This window comes from Xenopus tropicalis, chromosome 7, assembly GCF_000004195.4.
Source record: "Xenopus tropicalis strain Nigerian chromosome 7, UCB_Xtro_10.0, whole genome shotgun sequence".
Taxonomy (NCBI): domain Eukaryota; kingdom Metazoa; phylum Chordata; class Amphibia; order Anura; family Pipidae; genus Xenopus; species Xenopus tropicalis.
The window spans coordinates 125,374,310-125,395,364 of NC_030683.2; the positions used below are offsets into that span (position 1 = coordinate 125,374,310).

The 21,055-nt window shown below is 40.7% G+C and overlaps 1 protein-coding gene across 1 annotated transcript in view; it reads left to right on the plus strand.

Annotated features, from left to right (window-relative positions):
- Positions 1–20,382, plus strand: part of LOC105945759 (sushi, nidogen and EGF-like domain-containing protein 1) — a 54,095-nt gene extending 33,713 nt beyond the window's left edge. The window contains exons 3-8 of the mRNA XM_031906573.1: positions 9,609–9,662; positions 13,394–13,512; positions 15,063–15,296; positions 17,668–17,760; positions 18,072–18,103; positions 20,346–20,382. Of these exons, the coding sequence (XP_031762433.1) occupies positions 9,609–9,662; positions 13,394–13,512; positions 15,063–15,296; positions 17,668–17,760; positions 18,072–18,103; positions 20,346–20,382 (569 nt within the window). The remainder of the gene's footprint in view (positions 1–9,608; positions 9,663–13,393; positions 13,513–15,062; positions 15,297–17,667; positions 17,761–18,071; positions 18,104–20,345) is intronic.
- The last annotated feature ends 673 nt before the right edge of the window (positions 20,383–21,055 follow it).

Below are 21,055 nucleotides of genomic sequence, written 5' to 3' on the forward strand. Positions count from 1 at the left end.
GACTTTACTCAGCTGTTGCCGGACTACCCATCCCATAATAATTCAACATATTATGAAGGGTGAGGCATGCTGGGAGCTGTAGTCCAGCAACATCAGGGTTGTATTTTTAAAGCAATATTGCACAATAAAACTCTTCAAAAAAAATTCTCATTGGGTAATGTCCTCACATGTATAATTATGTTTTTGTTATCTTCTATAGCAAAACTAGGGGGCGCAGTGGGACAGTTGGGTTTATATCACCTTTAATATGCAGAATACTTCTCCAATGAAAATCCCAGCTGATCCACTAATAGGTGCCCTTTAATTACACATGGAAAACAATTCACCAATAAGAATTCTACTGACCAAAATGGTACAACAGATACAGGCCAAAGAGATCCACCCCCTGCCAGGGTCAGACTGGCCCACCAGGATACCGGGAGAAATCCCAGTTGGCCCCAGTCCTGCTGGGCCCCGCTATATGCCCCACTAGACCCTGCTGGCAGCCCCCTTCTCTCCTTTCTGGCCTCCACCCACCCAGCACCCTGCTGGCCCTGGTGAATTTATGAAATGCGTGGGGTAAATGTGCTGATATCTACTCGCTGCATTGATTTTACTGGCACGTGTAAAGTTATTTCTGATGTGATCAAAGCTTTTTTTCTGCAGTGATCTTAATTGTATGTCTGGGTAACTATGACTAAAGTGTGTGGCAAAGGGCATACAAATGTTGGCACCATGCTCAGTGCATTTTTGGACCCCAAAGTTTCACTTTTACCCTTAAGGCCCCATAATTTGTTGCAATTTACTTGAGACATGATGTACAAAGTAAGGTGGGGGCAGTGGTGGAAGTGGCGAGTGGGCCTCCGCGGTAAGGTTCTCTGGTGGGCCCCAGGCGCCCCAGTCCAACACTGCCCCCTGCCAAACACTATATTACAGTGTGCAGGAAGTGGTCATAAGGCACATAAGCCAATAACATGAGCTGTGTTACAGCAAAATAGATACATGGGTATCTGCCCAGTAACCGTGAAATAAGGAATTGTAGGGAATTAAACCCCTATAAGGTCCTTACACAATAGAACCCTATAGGGGACAAGTACAGGTATTTCTATGCTGCCATTTGTGCAGCAATACAAAAAATTCACAGTTATAGTGCGACAAGTCATAAAAGTTGTGGTTTTTGCGACTTTTCCGCTACTTTTTTCGTTCATGCTTTTTTCAGTTCAGACCTTTTGATAAATGACCATTTGTGCTAAAGGCTTTTTATGTGGTTTCTTAAAATGTGATCATTTCCCTAACAGGCTTATTGGAAAAACGGAACCCAAGTTTATCAGTTAAACACAGTAGGATCTGTTTTCAATTGGACAACATCAAGCAACGTTAACTATACTGGGCGGTGGGCTTTCATGGTAGGCAAAGTACAACCTGTAGGTATGTATAACAGCTTTGTATATTTATGAACCGCTAATATCTGTACCGCTAGGTAGAACATTCAGCCAGAATCCTTGGAAACGCCAACAGAAAATATGGCAAAGAACAATGCAAAAATGTTACTTGTTATTTGGTTCATTCTGCAAACTGATTCAGCCACCAGATACCTTTTTTGGATTCCTCTATGTCCTGATTTAACAGTTTATTATTGTGTAAGTTATAATTTTATTTTCCATTTGACCACTTAGCGGCACATTTACTAATCCATGAACCCTCCGAAGGTGTCCAAATGCGTTTTTTTCGTAATGATCGGTATTTTGCGTTTTTTCGTAAATTGTCGCAACTTTTTCGTAGTCATTATGATTTGCGCAAATTGTCGTCACTTTTTCATAGCTGTCACGCCGAGTGCGAAAGTTTTGGATTCATTCAAGCTTCAGTATTGTGACTTTTCTTGGGCCATTGAGCCCTATGGGAGACTTTCCTTGGGCCGGGTTGGAGCTGCAGAGTGCCATTGAGCCCTTTGGGAGACTTTCCTTGGGCCAGGTTGGAGCTGCAGAGTGCCATTGGGCCCTATGGGAGACTTTTCTTGGGCCGGATTGGAGCTGCAGAGTGTCATTGAGCCCTATGGGAGACTTTCCTTGGGCCGGGTTGGAGCTGCAGAGTGTCATTGAGCCCTATGGGAGACTTTCCTTGGGCCGGGTTGGAGCTGCAGAGTGCCATTGGGCCCTATGGGAGACTTTCCTTGGGCCAGGTTGGAGCTGCAGAGTGCCATTGAGCCCTATGGGAGACTTTCCTTGGGCCGGATTGGAGCTGCAGAGTGTCATTGAGCCCTATGGGAGACTTTCCTTGGGCCGGGTTGGAGCTGCAGAGTGCCATTGAGCCCTATGGGAGACTTTCCTTGGGCCGGGTTGGAGCTGCAGAGTGCCATTGAGCCCTATGGGAGACTTTCCTTGGGCCGGGTTGGAGCTGCAGAGTGCCATTGAGCCCTATAGGAGACTTTCCTTGGGCCGGGTTGGAGCTGCAGAGTGCCATTGAGCCCTATGGGAGACTTTCCTTGGGCCGGGTTGGAGCTGCAGAGTGCCATTGAGCCCTATGGGAGACTTTCCTTGGGCCGGGTTGGAGCTGCAGAGTGCCATTGAGCCCTATGGGAGACTTTCCTTGGGCCGGGTTGGAGCTGCAGAGTGCCATTGAGTCCTATGGGAGGCTTCCAAAATCATGCAAAGTCTGAAAGGTTTGCCCGCCGTTTATGAGCGCTCAATACGAAAAAGTCGCGCCAAAATGCGAGCAAATTGTAACGGCTAAAAAAAAGTTGCGACAATTCGCGCAAACCGTAATGGCTACGAAAAAGTCACGACAATTTACAATAAAGTCGTAATGGCTACGAAAAAGTTGCAAAAATTACGAAAAAGCCGCAAAATGTTCGTTTCCAATCCGATTTTTTCCCATTCGGATTCGTGGATTATTTAATGTGCTCCTTAGTGTTGGAAAGAAATGACTTTTTAATCATATGATGTGATGAATTCAGAATAAATCAGGACATTCAGTGATGCTTCCTTGGTATCACATTTTCTTCATACTGTACTCTCAAGAAAGAAATTTTATATGGTATGGGATCTTTTATCCAGAATGTTTGGGACCTGGGGTTTTCTGGAAAAAGACATTTCAGGTCTTAATCTGTCAAAAATCAATTATGAATCCAATATGTATTTATGTAGCTTACGTAACCATCAAGTACAGGTACTGTTTTATTATTACAGAGAAAAGGGAATCATTTAACCATTAAATAAACCCAATAGGGCTGTTCTGCCCCAATAAGGGGTAATTATATCTTAGTTGGGATCAAGTACAGGTACTGTTTTATTATTACAGAGAAAAGGGAATCATTTAACCATTAAATAAACCCAATAGGGCTGTTCTGCCCCAATAAGGGGTAATTATATCTTAGTTGGGATCAAGTACAGGTACTGTTTTATTATTACAGAGAAAAGGGAATCATTTAACCATTAAATAAACCCAATAGGGCTGTTCTGCCCCCAATAAGGGGTAATTATATCTTAGTTGGGATGAAGTACAGGTTCTGTTTTATTATTACAGAGAAAAGGGAATCATTTAACCATTAAATAAACCCTATAGGGCTGTTCTGCCCCAATAAGGGGTAATTATATCTTAGTTGGGATGAAGTACAGGTTCTGTTTTATTATTACAGAGAAAAGGGAATCATTTAACCATTAAATTAACCCTATAGGGCTGTTCTGCCCCAATAAGGGGTAATTATATCTTAGTTGGGATCAGGTACAGGTACTGTTTTATTATTACAGAGAAAAGGGAATCATTTAAACATTAAATAAACCCAATAGGGCTGTTCTGCCCCAATAAGGGGTAATTATATCTTAGTTGGGATCAAGTACAGGTACTGTTTTATTATTACAGAGAAATGGGAATCATTTAACCATTAAATAAACCCAATAGGGCTGTTCTGCCCCAATAAGGGGTAATTATATCTTAGTTGGGATCAGGTACAGGTACTGTTTTATTATTACAGAGAAAAGGGAATCATTTAAACATTAAATAAACCCAATAGGGCTGTTCTGCCCCCATCAAGGGGCAATTATATCTTAGTTGGGATGAAGTACAGGTACTGTTTTATTATTACAGAGAAAAGGGAATCATTTAACCATTAAATAAACCCTATAGGGCTGTTCTGCCCCCAATAAGGGGTAATTATATCTTAGTTGGGATCAAGTACAGGTACTGTTTTATTATTACAGAGAAATGGGAATCATTTAACCATGAAATAAACCCAATAGGGCTGTTCTGCCCCCAATAAGGGGTAATTATATCTTAGTTGGGATCAAGTACAGGTACTGTTTTATTATTACAGAGAAAAGGGAATCATTTAACCATGAAATAAACCCAATAGGGCTGTTCTGCCCCCAATAAGGGGTAATTATATCTTAGTTGGGATCAAGTGCAGGTACTGTTTTATTATTACAGAGAAGAAGGAAACACTTTATAAAACTCCAAATGAATAGCTGTAAGTAGGAGATGGCCTTCCTGTAAACAGGTTTCCAGATCCCATTCCTGTATTGGTTTTACAGCAGGATAAAGTGCGGCTAATACCATATTTCTCAGGAAGGAAACCATCTTGAATATGCAGATCATTTCACATACGAGACAGAAATGTTAAGGATTGAACAAAACATAATAAATACACAGATAAAGATAATTTTTTTCCTTCTTCTTTCTTATGATCTTTCAGTTTGTGTTCCCTTTGATCTTTTTGTCTGTGCCATTATTTCTAGGTTCCACCATTCTGTTTCTTTTATTTGTGTCCTATTTGTTCACCTTTAAATTAATTGAGACAATGATAGTCTGAGATAATTTGCAATTGTTTTTTTTATGGTTATTTAGCATGTCTGTCTCAGGGATGGAGTTTCAGCTGTCTGCCAGGGGTTTAAATGAGAACATGGAAGAGGAATTGCAGAGGGACTGAATAGAAAGGAATAGAATAAAAAGTAGCAAAAACAGTAAAATAGCTTTAACAAGCAATAGATTTTTTTTAGCAGAAGGGGTCAGTGACCCCCATCTGAGGCAGAAGAGAAAGGCAAATTATTTAAAAACTATAAGAAATAATGTGATGCCAGGATATGGCAAAGCCACAGAACTCCAATATTTGGTTTTACTGGTTTAATTAAACAGTATAATGCATAACAACACGGCAAACACTCCACAGGTAGACAGCCAAGAGCTTTCCAACAATGGATGAAATGTCCCACACTTAAAGATTAGTTACAGAATGTCCAGCAACACAGGGGTTAAACATGCCCCCAACAATACAACCCAGTACTTCCTGGCCAGCAGAGCAAGCAGTCCTGGTACATCTTCCTCCAAGGTTGTAGCAGCTCCCCAATTCCAGCAGTGATTCACTCTGCAGGCAATTTAGATCCTCAGTGGTTCTGCTGGGGTCAGTTGCTTGGACCTTCCCTGATCCACTAGCCAATAATCCGGTCAGACGTAGCACCGCAGCCAATATGCCCAACACTCAGTACCAATTCCCTGCCCCAGCCCCTCTGTAGCCAGTTTGAAAGTCCCGGGGGTTGAGATTCCACCCCCTTTGTTACTTATCCCATTGTTCCATTGGCTGGACATGCACTTCAACTGCCCAGGGTGGGGCATTAGTACTGCCTCCAATTGTTCAAGCAGGCCTGTGTATGTGACCTGCAGCATGTCCCCAGTTAACCCATTGCCTCCTGGCACTTCAATCCACTGCAAAAGAGAGTTAATGCTGGAGATCTTTACTTAGGTCTCCACAAATAACTCACTCAATCAATGGTCTTATCTGTTATCTGATATCTGTTTAGGGTTGGCAGTTGTTTAGTTTTGACCCAAACAGTTTGGATTTTCTAAGGCCTGTTTGGGTCACAACCGTCAGTTCAGTTTTCAGAGTTATGAAACAAATATGAAGATACTCACCTCAACATGGCTTAGTTATCATCAAGTACAGTTAATTTCTCATCATTACAGAAACAAAAATAAATCAAAATTTTTAAACTTAGCATTGCTGCATTTCAAAGCTTTCTGGATAATTTATTTCTGTATAATAGATCCCTTACCTTTAATTAAACGATTGGACATACTCATCAGGCAGAATATAGATAGAGGTAGGGCTGCCACCCGTGCAGTTTTGAACTGGACAATCCCAATTACCACTTGTACGTGGGGCAATTAGTGATGAGTGAATTTTTTCGCCAGGCATGGATTTGAAGCGAATTTCCGCATTTCGTCATTGGTGAATGTTGTGTGAAAATTCGTCATGGGAAAATACGTTGCACGGATTTTTTTTTCTCACGTGTCAAATTGGTCGCAGCCGCGTACAAAAAACAGGTGTGGCCACGGCAAATTGGCACGGTCACGTCAAAAAGGGTGCGGTCATGACAAAATGGGAGCGGCCGTATAAAAAAGGTGTGACCTGTCAAAATTGGGCGCGGTTGCGGCAGTAAAAAAATATATGCTGCGACAAAATAGACATCGGGGAATTTTTTGCTGTTTTGCGTATTTTACAGTGGAGCGAAACGGGACAGATTCGCTCATCACTAGAGGCAACTTTTCTTAAAATGTATAATTGTTTTCTCAGATCACAGCCAAACAAACATGACCACAAATATATTTCGGTTCAAGTATTTGAAACTAGATGCTTTTAGATTTATCAAGTAAAAAAACATCTTGGAAATTCGAATAAAATACTCTTCCACTTAAAACCAGTTGAGATTCTATAGAAGTCAATGGGAAGGGTGATTGATGATTTTATGTAAGTCAATGGTTGAGTTAATTAAAGGAGAATAAATCCCATGTACCCATGTTATAACTGCCAGAGTGCCCACCCTTCTAAAACACAGCACTGTATCCCCCACTGTAGCCCTATTTGCCCCGCCCATTCCTAAAATGCAGAGTAGCCACATCTTGTGCTGCTCAATGTTCTCTGAGAAGCCTTATTGATAATGTATGTTGTGCATGGAAAAATGTTTCAAAATTTAAAAAATTGCTAAATCTGCCTCCCCATGTGCCTGTTAGAGCGCTGCTCCGAGAGGGCCGTGTTTAATTGTATTAATTCTCTAACTGAAAATATGAAAGGCTACATACTGATTAGACATTTAAAGCCTGCACCAATCAGGCTCGCTGGTAACAGACTTCCATTCCCCCTACTGGGCTATAATCCCGTCACTTCTACTGACTTCTTTACATTATTTTAGAAATCACCACAGAACTGAAAGTGCAAAGAATAGCAGTTATATTTACAAATAACATTTAAACCATTTAAAATTTGTTTATGAAAGAACACTGCAAAACTACTTAGAAATATATTTTATTATACAAAAAAGTGTATTTTTAACAGCTTTTGAAATGACCATGCCTATTTCAACATGACCGCACCTATTTTGACTCGGCCACGTCCAATTTGGACATGACCATGCCGTTTTGACACGCCCGCTCCTATTTTAACATGACCATATCAAATTTGACGAGACCACACTAATTTTGTCAAGACCGCAACATTTTTTGACATGCAACACATTTTTTTGTGGCGAATTTTTGCTAAAGTTTCCTAGTCACCTTTTCCATGGGTATTAAAGCTTTCTTTTTACAGTACTTTCCTAAATAAATTATACAGATGCCGCCAAGTTCCTTTACCATGTTGTTGCCTTATTACTCTTCCAGTTAACCCAGGGAAAAAAATACCTAAATTCACCACCAGGTGGCTCATGGTCTATGGCAGTGCTGTCCAACTTCTGTTGTACCGAGGGCCGGAATTTTTCCGACCTACGTGGTGGAGGGCCGATAATGGAAGCCAGTTTTGACCACTCCCCTTTTTGAAACTGCACCCACTTGAAACCACACCCATGTTATCACATGACCATACCCATATTAATGGTTGTAGTACAGCAAAAACCTGCCATACTCTGCCTGCCCTACCCTGCCTGTGTGTGCCATACTCTGCCTTCCCTACCCTGCCTGTGTGTGCCATACTCTGCCTTCCCTACCCTGCCTGTGTGTGCCATACTCTGCCTTCCCTACCCTGCCTGTGTGCCATACTTGGCTGGTTTGTGCCAAACTTGGCCTGTGTGTGCTATACTCTGCCTGCCCTACCCTGCCTGTGTGTGCCATACTCTGCCTTCCCTACCCTGCCTGTGTGTGCCATACTCTGCCTTCCCTACCCTGCCTGTGTGCCATACTTGGCTGGTTTGTGCCATACTTGGCCTGTGTGTGCTATACTCTGCCTGCCCTACCCTGCCTGTGTGTGCCATACTCTGCCTTCCCTACCCTGCCTGTGTGTGCCATACTCTGCTTGCCCTACCCTGCCTGTGTGTGTATGGCACACACAGGCAGCCTACAGTGACACAATGCTGGCACTGCTCCTACAGTCTGCACAATAACTATATATTAAAAAACTTTTTAATTGCAGTACCACCTCAGTATATGTTCTTTTTGTAGTGTGCAGGGATTATTTGTGGGTTTCTACTGCTCCTGAGGTGTGAACAGGGGAACAATGGGGGTGATTACAGCCTGAGCCAGAGGTGTGAACTCTGCAGGGGGTGAACAATGCAGAGATTAAAAGGTGTGAACAACACAGGGGATTACATATTTAAACAATACAGCCTGATTACAGCCTGAATCTGAGGTGAGAACCATGCAGGGGGTGGCAGTTAATCACAGTACTGATACCATTTAAAGCTTACACAAGAGTAAGCCATCAAAGCAGCCAGACAGGTGGGGGGCCACACAGAGGGGGGTCGCCAGTTGGACAGCACTGGTCTATGGCATTTTCTACTGTGTTTTGCTGGCAAGTTTTTGCACTCTAGCACCATCTAGAGGCATGATTTAACACTCAAAAAATGGTTTCTGGACATAGTGAAACAAAATGTGAAAACGTGTTGGCTGCGTCTGTATTTCCCAAAAATATAGCATTGAACAATGGTTCTTCAACAAACTATATAAAAAACTATCTGGACCTGGGTAAACCTGGGTTTATCTCCTGAATAGTATAGATACATGTTCAGACTTAATTGTTATATTAGAGACTTGTTAGGGGTAGCACTCTATTCTCTATGAATAATGAAGGTAAAGAGGAATGATGGCACATTTGTATGTAGGTTTTTGATCACCGCAGTCTCCTAAGAGAGAATCCAGAAGGTAAATCCTAAAGCCACTGCCAACCCAAACTACAGCATGGGAAATGGATGACTGTGTGTTAACTACCAGTTGCCTTTTGTTTCAGCCATTTTATTTGCAACAAAACCATGAAAGGATTGATCAAATTTAGTAAGGTAACAGTTCTCCAAAGCCTTCAAAAAGTTGCAAAAAGAATGACATTTGTAAGAGTGCAGAGTGACAGCAGCACAGAGTATAGGCAGAAAAGAACATGGGGGGGGGGCTACTGGGGCATCTTTGGGGGCACAGACCTTCCCTGCTAAAGGGTTGTTATAAGGCACTGCAAAACCAGCATTGACTGAAAGTCACGTTACAACTCAAATAATTCCAGAAACCTAAAATAAATATAATGGATATGAATTAAAAAGCTAAAATAATTCTCTTTAGGTATGAAACCCCAAGTAGCAGTGTGCACTTACTACAGTGCACAACTACAGTTTCATGTTTGTCCCTGTGGAATTTACAGCAAGTAATAACAGTTTTTTTATGATCAGAAACCACTACTCCAATGACAAGCGGTACGTCAGCAGCGGGGACATCCGGCACCGGTAATAACATTATATTTATTTTGTACTTGAGCAATATACAGTATAAAGTGACAATAAGGAAGCTGGGAATAAGATACTGTGGGGAATCCCTACAGCAGGGATCTCCAACCTTTTATACCTGTGAGCCACATTCAAATGGAAAAAGTGTTGGGGAGCAACACAAGTATGGAAAAAATTCTTAGGGGGTGCAAATAAGCTATAATTGGTTATATGGTAGCCCCTATGTGGACTGGCAGCCTATAGAAGGCTCTGTTTGTCTTTACACTAGGTTTTTATGCAATCAGAACTTGCCTCAAAGCCAGGAATTCAAAAAAAAAAGCACCTGCTTTGAGGCCACTGGGAGCAACATCCAAGGGGCTGGAGAGCAACATGTTGCCCCCGAGCCACTGGTTGGGGATCACTGCCCTACAGATTAGCCACAAGCCTGTCAGAGCATCAGAACCCTAAAGCTCACAGGATTTACTGCCCTGATTCCCCGAATATCTGGGCTCAAAGGCAGCAAATCATTGGTGTCTGCAAAGAAGAATCAGGTGCTTTGGTGCAGTGACATGAAAGTGACAGTTGTGCTTGAAAGGAGCAGATTATAGTAACATATGCAGTAAATGGTAAGGTTCCTCCCTATTATTGTAAAACTTATGTTTGTCCAATATATTACAGGTATGGGACCCATTATCCAGAATGCTTGGGACCTGGGGTTTTCCAGATAAGGGGTCTTTCCGTAATTCAGATCACTAAAAAAAAATATTTAAACAGTAATTAAACCCAATAGGACTGTTCTTCCCCCAATAAGGGGTAATTATATCTTAGTTGGGATCAAGTACAGGTACTGTTTTATTATTACAGAGAAAAGGGGATCATTTAACCATTAAATAAACCCAATTGGGCTGTTCTGCCCCAATAAGGGGTAATTATATCTTACTTGGGATCAAGTACAGATACTGTTTCATTATTACAGAGTAAAGGGAATCATTTAACCATGAAATAAACCCAATAGGATTGTTCTGCCCCAATAAGGGGTAATTATATCTTAGTTGGGATCAAGTACAGGTACTGTTTTATTATTACAGAGAAAAGGGAATCATTTAACCATTAAATAAACCCAATAGGGCTGTTCTGCCCCAATAAGGGGTAATTATATCTTAGTTGGGATCAAGTACAGGTACTGTTTTATTATTACAGAGAAAAGGGAATCATTTAACCATTAAATAAACCCAATAGGGCTGTTCTGCCCCCAATAAGGGGTAATTATATCTTAGTTGGGATCAAGTACAGGTACTGTTTTATTATTACAGAGAAAAGGGAATCATTTAACCATGAAATAAACCCAATAGGGCTGTTATGCCCCAATAAGGGGTAATTATATCTTAGTTGGGATCAAGTACAGGTACTGTTTTATTATTACAGAGAAAAGGGAAAAATTTAACCATTAAATAAACCCAATAGGGCTGTTCTGCCCCAATAAGGGGTAATTATATCTTAGTTGGGATCAAGTACAGGTACTGTTTTATTATTACAGAGAAAAGGGAATCATTTAACCATTAAATAAACCCAATAGGGCTGTTCTGCCCCCAATAAGGGGTAATTATATCTTAGTTGGGATCAAGTACAGGTACTGTTTTATTATTACAGAGAAAAGGGAATCATTTAACCATGAAATAAACCCAATAGGGCTGTTATGCCCCAATAAGGGGTAATTATATCTTAGTTGGGATCAAGTACAGGTACTGTTTTATTATTACAGAGAAAAGGGAAAAATTTAACCATTAAATAAACCCAATAGGGCTGTTCTGCCCCAATAAGGGGTAATTATATCTTAGTTGGGATCAAGTACAAGGTCAAAGTATAGGATCCATTATCCTGAAACCTGTTTTCCAGGAATTCCATATTACGGGAAGGTAATCTTCCATAGACTCTATTTTGATTAAGTAATTCAAAATTGTCAAACATATTTTCCTTTTTCCCTGTAATTATAAATCAGCACAGTTATAGGATCTGTTTTCCAGAAACCCATTATCCAGAAAGCTCCAAATTACAGGAAGGCCATTTTACCATAGACTCCATTTTAATCAAATAATTCAAACTTTCAAAAAGTATTTTCTTTTTGTCTGTAATAATAAAACAGTGCTCTAATCCTTTCAGTAATCCATACTGGGGGCAGTTTGTTAATCCGTGTTTGTTTTTCTGAATTGAATAAAGTTGCATATTAAATGCTCACTTATGTATTTATAAGTTATTTATATGTTATTTATTTTTATAAGGAAAACTTATTAGAATAAAAAACGTGAATATTTAGAGTTTATGAACTTTAAAAACTCAAAAAAAAATCAGAATGTGGCTTTACTTTGCCTTTGACAACTCCCATTGACTTCTATAGAAACTCTGAAGCTTTCAGATGGCAAATTTTTACATTCAAGTTTTTGGGGTTTTTTTGCACTTTATAAATCCCAGACATTTAAACTTTTGAAACATAATTCCAATGTAAGTTTTTAAAAGTGCAAAAAAACCTTAAATCTTTAAAAAACAAACTTGAAAGTTAATAAATCACCCCCTCAGTGTTTTAATGATTTTTGGAAGATTTAGGGGCCCATTTACAAATTATTTCGTTTTATTTTCTCGAATCAGATTTTTATCACTAAAAGTCGCTGAAAAAAGTCTTCATGTTTTTGAGATATACTCTGGGGCACATTTACTAAGCATCTTTTACTTTTAGATATTTTTGAGATTTACGAATGGGTTTTCGCCAGTACTCAATTTTTCTGATATTGTTTCTCGAAAAATGTGGGTTTTTCAGAAATTTTTCACGAAAAAGTTTTTTGACAAAAACTCCCATAATTCGTGATTTATAAATTGTTTTTGTCAAATTTTTTTTAGCAGGTTTGATGTGAAAAGTACTATTGAGCCCTATGGAGGATAAGAATAGCAGAGCAATAGAGTAGTCAGTGAGAGTCTGACTTTTGAAGTAAATGTTAATCCCCTCATTGTTTCCAGTTTCACCCAGTTTCAAGTAAAATACATTATTGTTTTATAAGAATGAGTGCCAACGCTCCTAAAATGGCCGCTGGTGCAATTCCTTTTTATTAAAAATAAAGAGGATTCATGGAAACGAACGTTAATTTAAACTTGAACTTTTCGAGATTTAACAATACTTTCAGCTCAAACAATTCAGCATTTTTGAATGTAAACTCGAAATTTTCATACGAACCATTCAAGCGTTATCACGACTTTTTATAACTACAACAATGATTGAATTTAATTTTAATTTATATCATGTCGAGTTTGATTATGATTTTCAAGGCCAGGAAAAAACTAATTTTAGTTTATCGGCCCCTTAGTGACAATTCACCAGGATAAACTTGCTGAGTTCATGTAGAAGTCAATGGCAGAGGACCCTTTAAAGGGCACCTATTGGTGGAAAATTGTTTAAACAATACCATTTTGTGCAAAAAAAATGCTCCTAACGGTCACTATGCCCCCAGCAACAGGAGGGGCTCCCAATGCAGGCGGCCATGTTGTGACATTAACATGCAAATGATACTTAGTCCCCCAGTTTGCTCATTGTGTAAACTACCCCTTTAAACTTGATAATAACCTGTATGTCACATGACTTTGTAGTCCACACACAACTAAAGCTTGGTTGAGCAGTGCAGTGCAGTAGGGTGTAGATCCGCTTTAATGAGGCTATTCTCATTGTTGATGGTGTTTGTCATATTGTCTCCTTCACATCCATTTAGGTGTTCTGTATGAATACGGGAACGCAACTGATCGTCTAACCGCAAGAGGTGATGGTATTGTGTCGGTAAATCCTACTGTCAAGTTCCCTTTTGGGGGAAACACCTATTCTTCTTTTGACGTGAGTTATACATATATACTACTCATTGATTGTTCTGGAAACATACACAGATACCCTGGGGTAAAAGCAGCAACTGCACTTACCATTTAAAGGGAATATAAACCCTCCATAAAAGTGTCCCACTGCACAAAAAATGAATAAGCTAACCAAATATGTCATTACAGATGCAAAAGAACTGACCAATGAGAATGCTGATTCCCAGCACTGTGTCAGCCATCTTGCTCTTTGAGATTATTGTGTCATTTTGGCTTCATGATATTAAGCTGTAATTAAACAGGGTGGTACTGATACCCGACTGGTACACCCCCCCCCTGCACTGTTATCTTCTGCCACTTCCAGTAGACCTTTAAAGGATAAGTAAACATTAAAAAAAAGTCATGAAAAATTGCTCAGGGTGCTTTTCTAAGCACTTTTGCAATTTGCATAATTATTGATTTTGTTCAGTTTCAGAGCTATTAAAGTGTTTATTAACTGCCAATGCAATGAACTTTGTAACAGCAGCGCCTCCTGCTAGCTAGTAGCTTCCTTCAGAAGGAAAACAGAGAAGGGTTCTGATGTTGCTTTGCTCAGGGAGGAGATGGGAAAGGGCATCTGAGGCTTCTGGTCTCTTTCCTGAGCAGAGCAACATCAGAACCCTTCTCTGTTTTCCTCCTGAAGGGACATCTCTTTGTCTGTACAGTTACAGGAACTGACCAGCAGGTGGCGCTGTTGTTACAAAATTAATTCTATTGGCAGTTAATAAAAACTTAAATAGCTCAGAAACTAAACAATAAATAATGAATGCAAATTGCAAAAGTGCTTAGAAAAGCACCCTGAGCAATTTTACATTTAGTTTTTGTGCAGGTTTACTTATCCTTCAAACTTGCCAGACATGCAAATGGATGTCACCAAAGCTGTGACATTCTGCTTCCTGTGGTGCAGGGCACACAATCAAATCACAGGCAGTGACTGAAGCTCAGTTATTAACCATTAGCATTTCGACTTCTAGGCATTTCAACTAAGGCCTCACCAATTGGCCCATCTTCAGAGATCCCAAAGCTGAGTCTCCAGGCTTCTAGTCTGGCAAATACGTGCCCCTTGTTTTAGTCAGAGGCTTCTGGAGAGCCATATTACACTAGGTTTTTGTTGGCGATGAGCAAATGTTTTCATCAGACAGAGATTCACGGCGAAATTCCACATTTCCACATTGGGGAACATTTGCCACATGAAAAAAATTTGCCAAGAAAAAAATGCCCATTGATTTTAATGTATTTGGAGAAAAAAAGTTGAGCATAAGAAAAGTTGCATGGTAGGAGTGGGGAAAATAACCACTGACTTTAATGTATTTGGAGTAAGAAAAAAAGTAGCATGCACAAAAAAAGTTGCACACGTAGAAAACGTTGCGTACGCATTTCACACATTTTTTTACCATTTGGCTAATTTTCATCAGTTTTGCAAGTTTTTCAGCAAAGTGAAATAGGACAGATTCGCTCATCACTAATCTTTGTCCAACTAAAGCCCCACTGATTACAAATACGAGGGTTTCATAAATGAATGTCTTTCTGTTCTAGCTGTACAACAGAGGACTCCTGTATTTCAATGGATTCGTTATTGCCCCGTTTAGTGCCAACATTTATAACGCAGTATCTGGTAACATTTACTACCGGCAGAGCGCTGATCCCAGCCTCCTGGCAAACGCAACGCAAGACATCAACACCTACTTTCCAGGTTTAGGGTTCTCTGCCCAGTGGGTGTTTATAGCGACATGGGACAAGGTGCCACAGAATGGAGGAAATGCCAGTCAGGTATCACTTTTATGTTATTTCTCAAAGCTATTCTGCATCATAATCTCAATAAATGTTCTGCTATTTAATACTGGCAATGGGGAGTTTGGTAGCTTCATCTTAGCTTAAATCTCAAAGCTGGACATCTCCAAAGAAAAATTATATGTATATTCTGTATATCCACTTACAAATGAGTAGAAACGTTTTTATTAGTTTGTCAACGTTTCTATCCTGCTAAGAAGACCTTTCTCAAGACATCCCAAACACACCAGGATCCCACAGCCTAAAGTAGCCCCTTGATTATGTCAATTGGCCTCCAACCCACTCCCTGTGATGCCATCAGTGTGCAGTATATACAGTGTCATGAAATGAAACATTATTGTAAATATCACATAAAGCAATGCAATACAGTTTCAGCCAATAGTCATGTGTAGAGTTTGCAGGTTCCCCTACAAATATGAGCGCATTCAAATCAAATGCCCAATAGTCATGGGTGAAATTATACGCCAGGCATGGATTTGTGGGGAATTTCTGCATTTCGCTTTTGGCGGATGCTTTCGCTAAACGGGCGTCAAAATTCACCTCATAAAAATTTGACACACGACAAAGATATTCTTGCGCGCATGTAAAAAAATGATAAACACAGCAATTTCAGAACGCACAACAATTTTTTTTGACACACAACATTATGACCATTTCGCAAATCTTTTGAAAGAATCTTTCAGTGAAACGGGACAGATTTGCTCATGACTAATGGCCACAAGACTGGAAAAGAGAGAGAAGAGAGTACAGAATCAGTTACCAAAGACAATAGAGGACATCAGGCTTAAGGTCCCCATACACTATTAGATCGGCTCGCTTGGCGATCTTCACCCGATATCCCCACCTAGGGGTGGGGCATTTAGGCAAATTCTATCGTTTGGCCCTGGGGCCAAACAATCGAATCCTAAAAGCGGCAATGGGGCAGTCGGTTTCCCGATCTGACTGGATCTTCTAACCTTTCCGATCGATATCTGGCCAATTTCAGGCCAGATATCGGTCGGCCAGGCCCCCTCGGTTCTGCCCCTACACAGGCCAATAAGCTGCCAAATCGGTCTAAGGGACCGGTATCGGCAGCTATAATCGGCCCGTGTATGGGGACCTTTAGTCATAAATTGGTCAACTATATAAAGGGGAGAAGAAGGGCTGAGAGGAGTCACTCATGCAAAGTATTATTAGTATTTCTATGGTTCCAAAATATTGTGCAACCCATTGGAACTGCATGTTCTTCACCATATCACTTACTAGGACCTAACCAATATGCAGGATTTTTATTTATTTATTTTATTATATATATATTTGATACATTATATTAAACATTATATATGTAACCCCTTCTTGGCTGTCCAGATAGATAGACTTTAGAGCATGGGGTACATGGGACTCTAACACACAGGATGGGCTTTCGATATATGGAAATATCAAGGGGTATGTAGTGCAATTACAACTCATTTGGCTGTGTGCAAAGTGAATGAAAAAATGGACGCCAGAAGGTTCTTTTGCACTACAACAGAACTTATTTATGTCCCAGACAAATGACCCACAGGGTTATGCAATACTCACAATATGGATTAGGCAGGTAAAAGCACAGCAGAAAGAGAGGGTGTCCACCGGTTTATCCCACCTCAGCCGAGTGTGGGCAGGGTAAAGGCAGCCAAACAGCACGGCACCACTGTGGGGAGTAGTCAGGATAAGTATCCTGTATCCTTAGGATGTACACCTTAGCGGTCACAGACCCCAAACAGCTGACGGTGGTTCAGGGATAAGTACTGACCTGATACCTGTGTCTTAACTGCGGCCCTACACTAAGGCAACAGTGTCTGTATAGGAGAATACTCCCAGCTATCTCTCCTGGTTGGGCCCAGAAACTGCTCTTTCTAACTAGACTCACTCTCACTTTTCTAGAAAGTGCTTTTATAGATATTATCCTGATACTCACTACTCCTCATTCACAGGGTCCCTGTTCCCCAACTTCACTAGAGCTAGACATAACCTCTAGGGTAGATGGCTTTACTGGGGCCCTGTTTATCCCGGACTCAGTGGAACTTCCACCTGGATCAACAGATGCAGCCAAAGAGGAAGCCCCACCCCTTTGCTAAACACTATATTAGCTTGCCAAGGGGGTGGTCTACCTGTGAGCCAATAAGGCACACATATATTTTATACATTATGAATCCAAATGCTACAAACAAATCCTGTTTAGGAACTACTGTATATAATACCCGGCAAACTCCAAGCCTGCAAAATGACTTTATTTTTTTAATGCATCAGCGCTGTCACAATTGTAGAAAATGTCTGCTTTATTTCTACTGTTTTTCAATATGGGGCCTCACCACTATCCTCTCTTTTCTAGGTGAATACGTTCCAGGTTGTTCTCATCACAGATGGGACCATTTCATTTGCTCTTTTTAACTATGCGGATATTCAGTGGACAAATGGTGCACAGGTAATTATGATATTTGAAATGTGTTTAAACTAGTAATGAGCAATTATTTTTGCCAGGCATGAATTTGCTATGAAATTAGGAAATTTTTTTGCAAACCTGCCGCAAATTTGTGGCGTGTCAAAAATTCAGCAAGTGGGGGAAAAGTCTCGATCATGTAAAAAAAAGTTGCGTCAGAAAAAGTTGCAGTTCTGTCAAATAAGTGACGGGCACGTCAGTCACGTGAAATAAGTACACATCCAAAAAGTCGAGCAGAAGCCGCATTTCACAGATTTTTCCAGCAGTTTTGTGAATTTTTTTGCAAATCTAAACAGGACAGATTCGCTCACCACTACTGGGTACAATGGTAAATGTTGTTTTACACACACAGCTTCTATAGATATAATTTCTGCATTAAAGGAGAGCGATATTATTAATAGTTATATAAACATAAGGCTGGTTTCCTGGCACAGAATAACATGTACCTGACTGCAGACTGCTGCATGGGTTCTATTCTGACCATGATACTCCCTACATGGAATTTGTACTGTATTTTCTCCATCATAGAGTAAAGAGGCTGCTGGGACACAGTTAATGGAACAATTGTGTATGAATTCATAGTAACCAGAGGCCAATAGGGAAATCCATGCAGTCAGACAATTGCAGGTGTAAGTTGCCGAGTGCGCCAGAAACTCTCTGCTCGCTACACAAATCAATATACATGCAACTCTTATAGGGCACCTATCGGTGGAAAATTGTTTACCCCACTGGAAGTGCAGCTAATAGAGACTACACATTGGTTGGAAAAACAATAACATTTTGTGCAAAAAATGCTCCTAAGGGGCACTATGCCCCCAGCAACAGGAGGGGCTCCCAGTGTGGGCGGCCATGTTGTGGCACTAACATGCAAATGATACTTAGTGCCCCAGTTTGCTCATTATGTACATGTGTGTGTGAGAGCCCCAGCTCCCCAGGGCCAACAGCTACATTAAAGGGGAACTAAATAGTGATGAGCGAATCTGCCCCATTTCACTTTGCCATAAAATGTATGAAATGGCAAAAAATTTGCGAAATGCATTTGTTACAAGATTTTTTTGTCATCTGTGCCTTTTTTTACGTGACCACACCCATTTTTGACAAAAGCACACCCAATTTGACATGCCGGCGACTTTTTTTAAGTGTGGCGAATTTTTCTGTGGTGAATATTCGCTGAAGTTCCTCAAAACGATTCTCCAATGGCGAAATGCAAAAATTCACTGTGGATCCATGCTTGCCAAAAAAAAATTCACTCATCACTAGTACTAAACCCTGCTGCACAGCGCTGCTCAACCAGACTTTACTCAGCTGTTGCCGGACTACACATCCCATAATAATTCAACATATTATGAAGGGTGAGGCATGCTGGGAGCTGTAGTCCAGCAACATCAGGATTGTATTTTTAAAGCAATATTGCACAATAAAACTCTTCAAAAAAAATTCTCATTGGGTAATGTCCTCACATGTATAATTATGTTTTTGTTATCTTCTATAGCAAAACTAGGGGGCGCAGTGGGACAGTTGGGTTTATATCGCCTTTAATATGCAGAATACTTCTCCAATGAAAATCCCAGCTGATCCACTAATAGGTGCCCTTTAATTACACATGGAAAACAATTCACCAATAAGAATTCTACTGACCAAAATGGTACAACAGATACAGGCCAAAGAGATCCACCCCCTGCCAGGGTCAGACTGGCCCACCAGGATACCGGGAGAAATCCCAGTTGGCCCCAGTCCTGCTGGGCCCCGCTATATGCCCCACTAGACCCTGCTGGCAGCCCCCTTCTCTCCTTTCTGGCCTCCACCCACCCAGCACCCTGCTGGCCCTGGTGAATTTATGAAATGCGTGGGGTAAATGTGCTGATATCTACTCGCTGCATTGATTTTACTGGCACATGTAAAGTTATTTCTGATGTGATCAAAGCTTATTTTCTGCAGTGATCTTAATTGTATGTCTGGGTAACTATGACTAAAGTGTGTGGCAAAGGGCATACAAATGTTGGCACAATGCTCAGTGCATTTTTGGACCCCAAAGTTTCACTTTTACCCTTAAGGCCCCATAATTTGTTGCAATTTACTTGAGACATGATGTACAAAGTAAGGTGGGGGCAGTGGTGGAAGTGGCGAGTGGGCCTCCGCGGTAAGGTTCTCTGGTGGGCCCCAGGTGCCCCAGTCCAACACTGCCCCCTGCCAAACACTATATTACAGTGTGCAGGAAGTGGTCATAAGGCACATAAGCCAAAAACATGAGCTGTGTTACAGCAAAATAGATACATGGGTATCTGCCCAGTAACCGTGAAATAAGGAATTGTAGGGAATTAAACCCCTATAAGGTCCTTACACAATAGAACCCTATAGGGGACAAGTACAGGTATTTCTATGCTGCCATTTGTGCAGCAATACAAAAAATTCACAGTTATAGTGCGACAAGTCATAAAAGTTGTGGTTTTTGCGACTTTTCCGCTACTTTTTTCGTTCATGCTTTTTTCAGTTCAGACCTTTTGATAAATGACCATTTGTGCTAAAGGCTTTTTATGTGGTTTCTTAAAATTTGATCATTTCCCTAACAGGCTTATTGGAAAAACGGAACCCAAGTTTATCAGTTAAACACAGTAGGATCAGTTTTCAATTGGACAACATCAAGCAACGTTAACTATACTGGGCGGTGGGCTTTCATGGTAGGCAAAGTACAACCTGTAGGTATGTATAACAGCTTTGTATATTTAGGAACCGCTAATATCTGTACCGCTAGGTAGAACATTCAGCCAGAATCCTTGGAAACGCCAACAGAAAATATGGCAAAGAACAATGCAAAAATGTTACTTGTTATTTGGTTCATTCTGCAAACTGATTCAGCCACCAGATACCTTTTTTGGATTCCTCTATGTCCTGATTTAACAGTTTATTATTGTGTAAGTTATAATTTTATTTTCCATTTGACCACTTAGGGGCACATTTACTAATCCATGAACCCTCCGAAGGTGTCCAAATGCGTTTTTTTCGTAATGATCGGTATTTTGCGTTTTTTCGTAAATTGTCGCAACTTTTTCGTAGTCATTATGATTTGCGCAAATTGTCGTCACTTTTTCGTAGCTGTCACGCCAAGTGCGAAAGTTTTGGATTCATTCAAGCTTCAGTATTGTGACTTTTCTTGGGCCATTGAGCCCTATGGGAGACTTTCCTTGGGCAGGGTTGGAGCTGCAGAGTGCCATTGAGCCCTATGGGAGACTTTCCTTGGGCCGGGTTGGAGCTGCAGAGTACCATTGAGCCCTATGGGAGA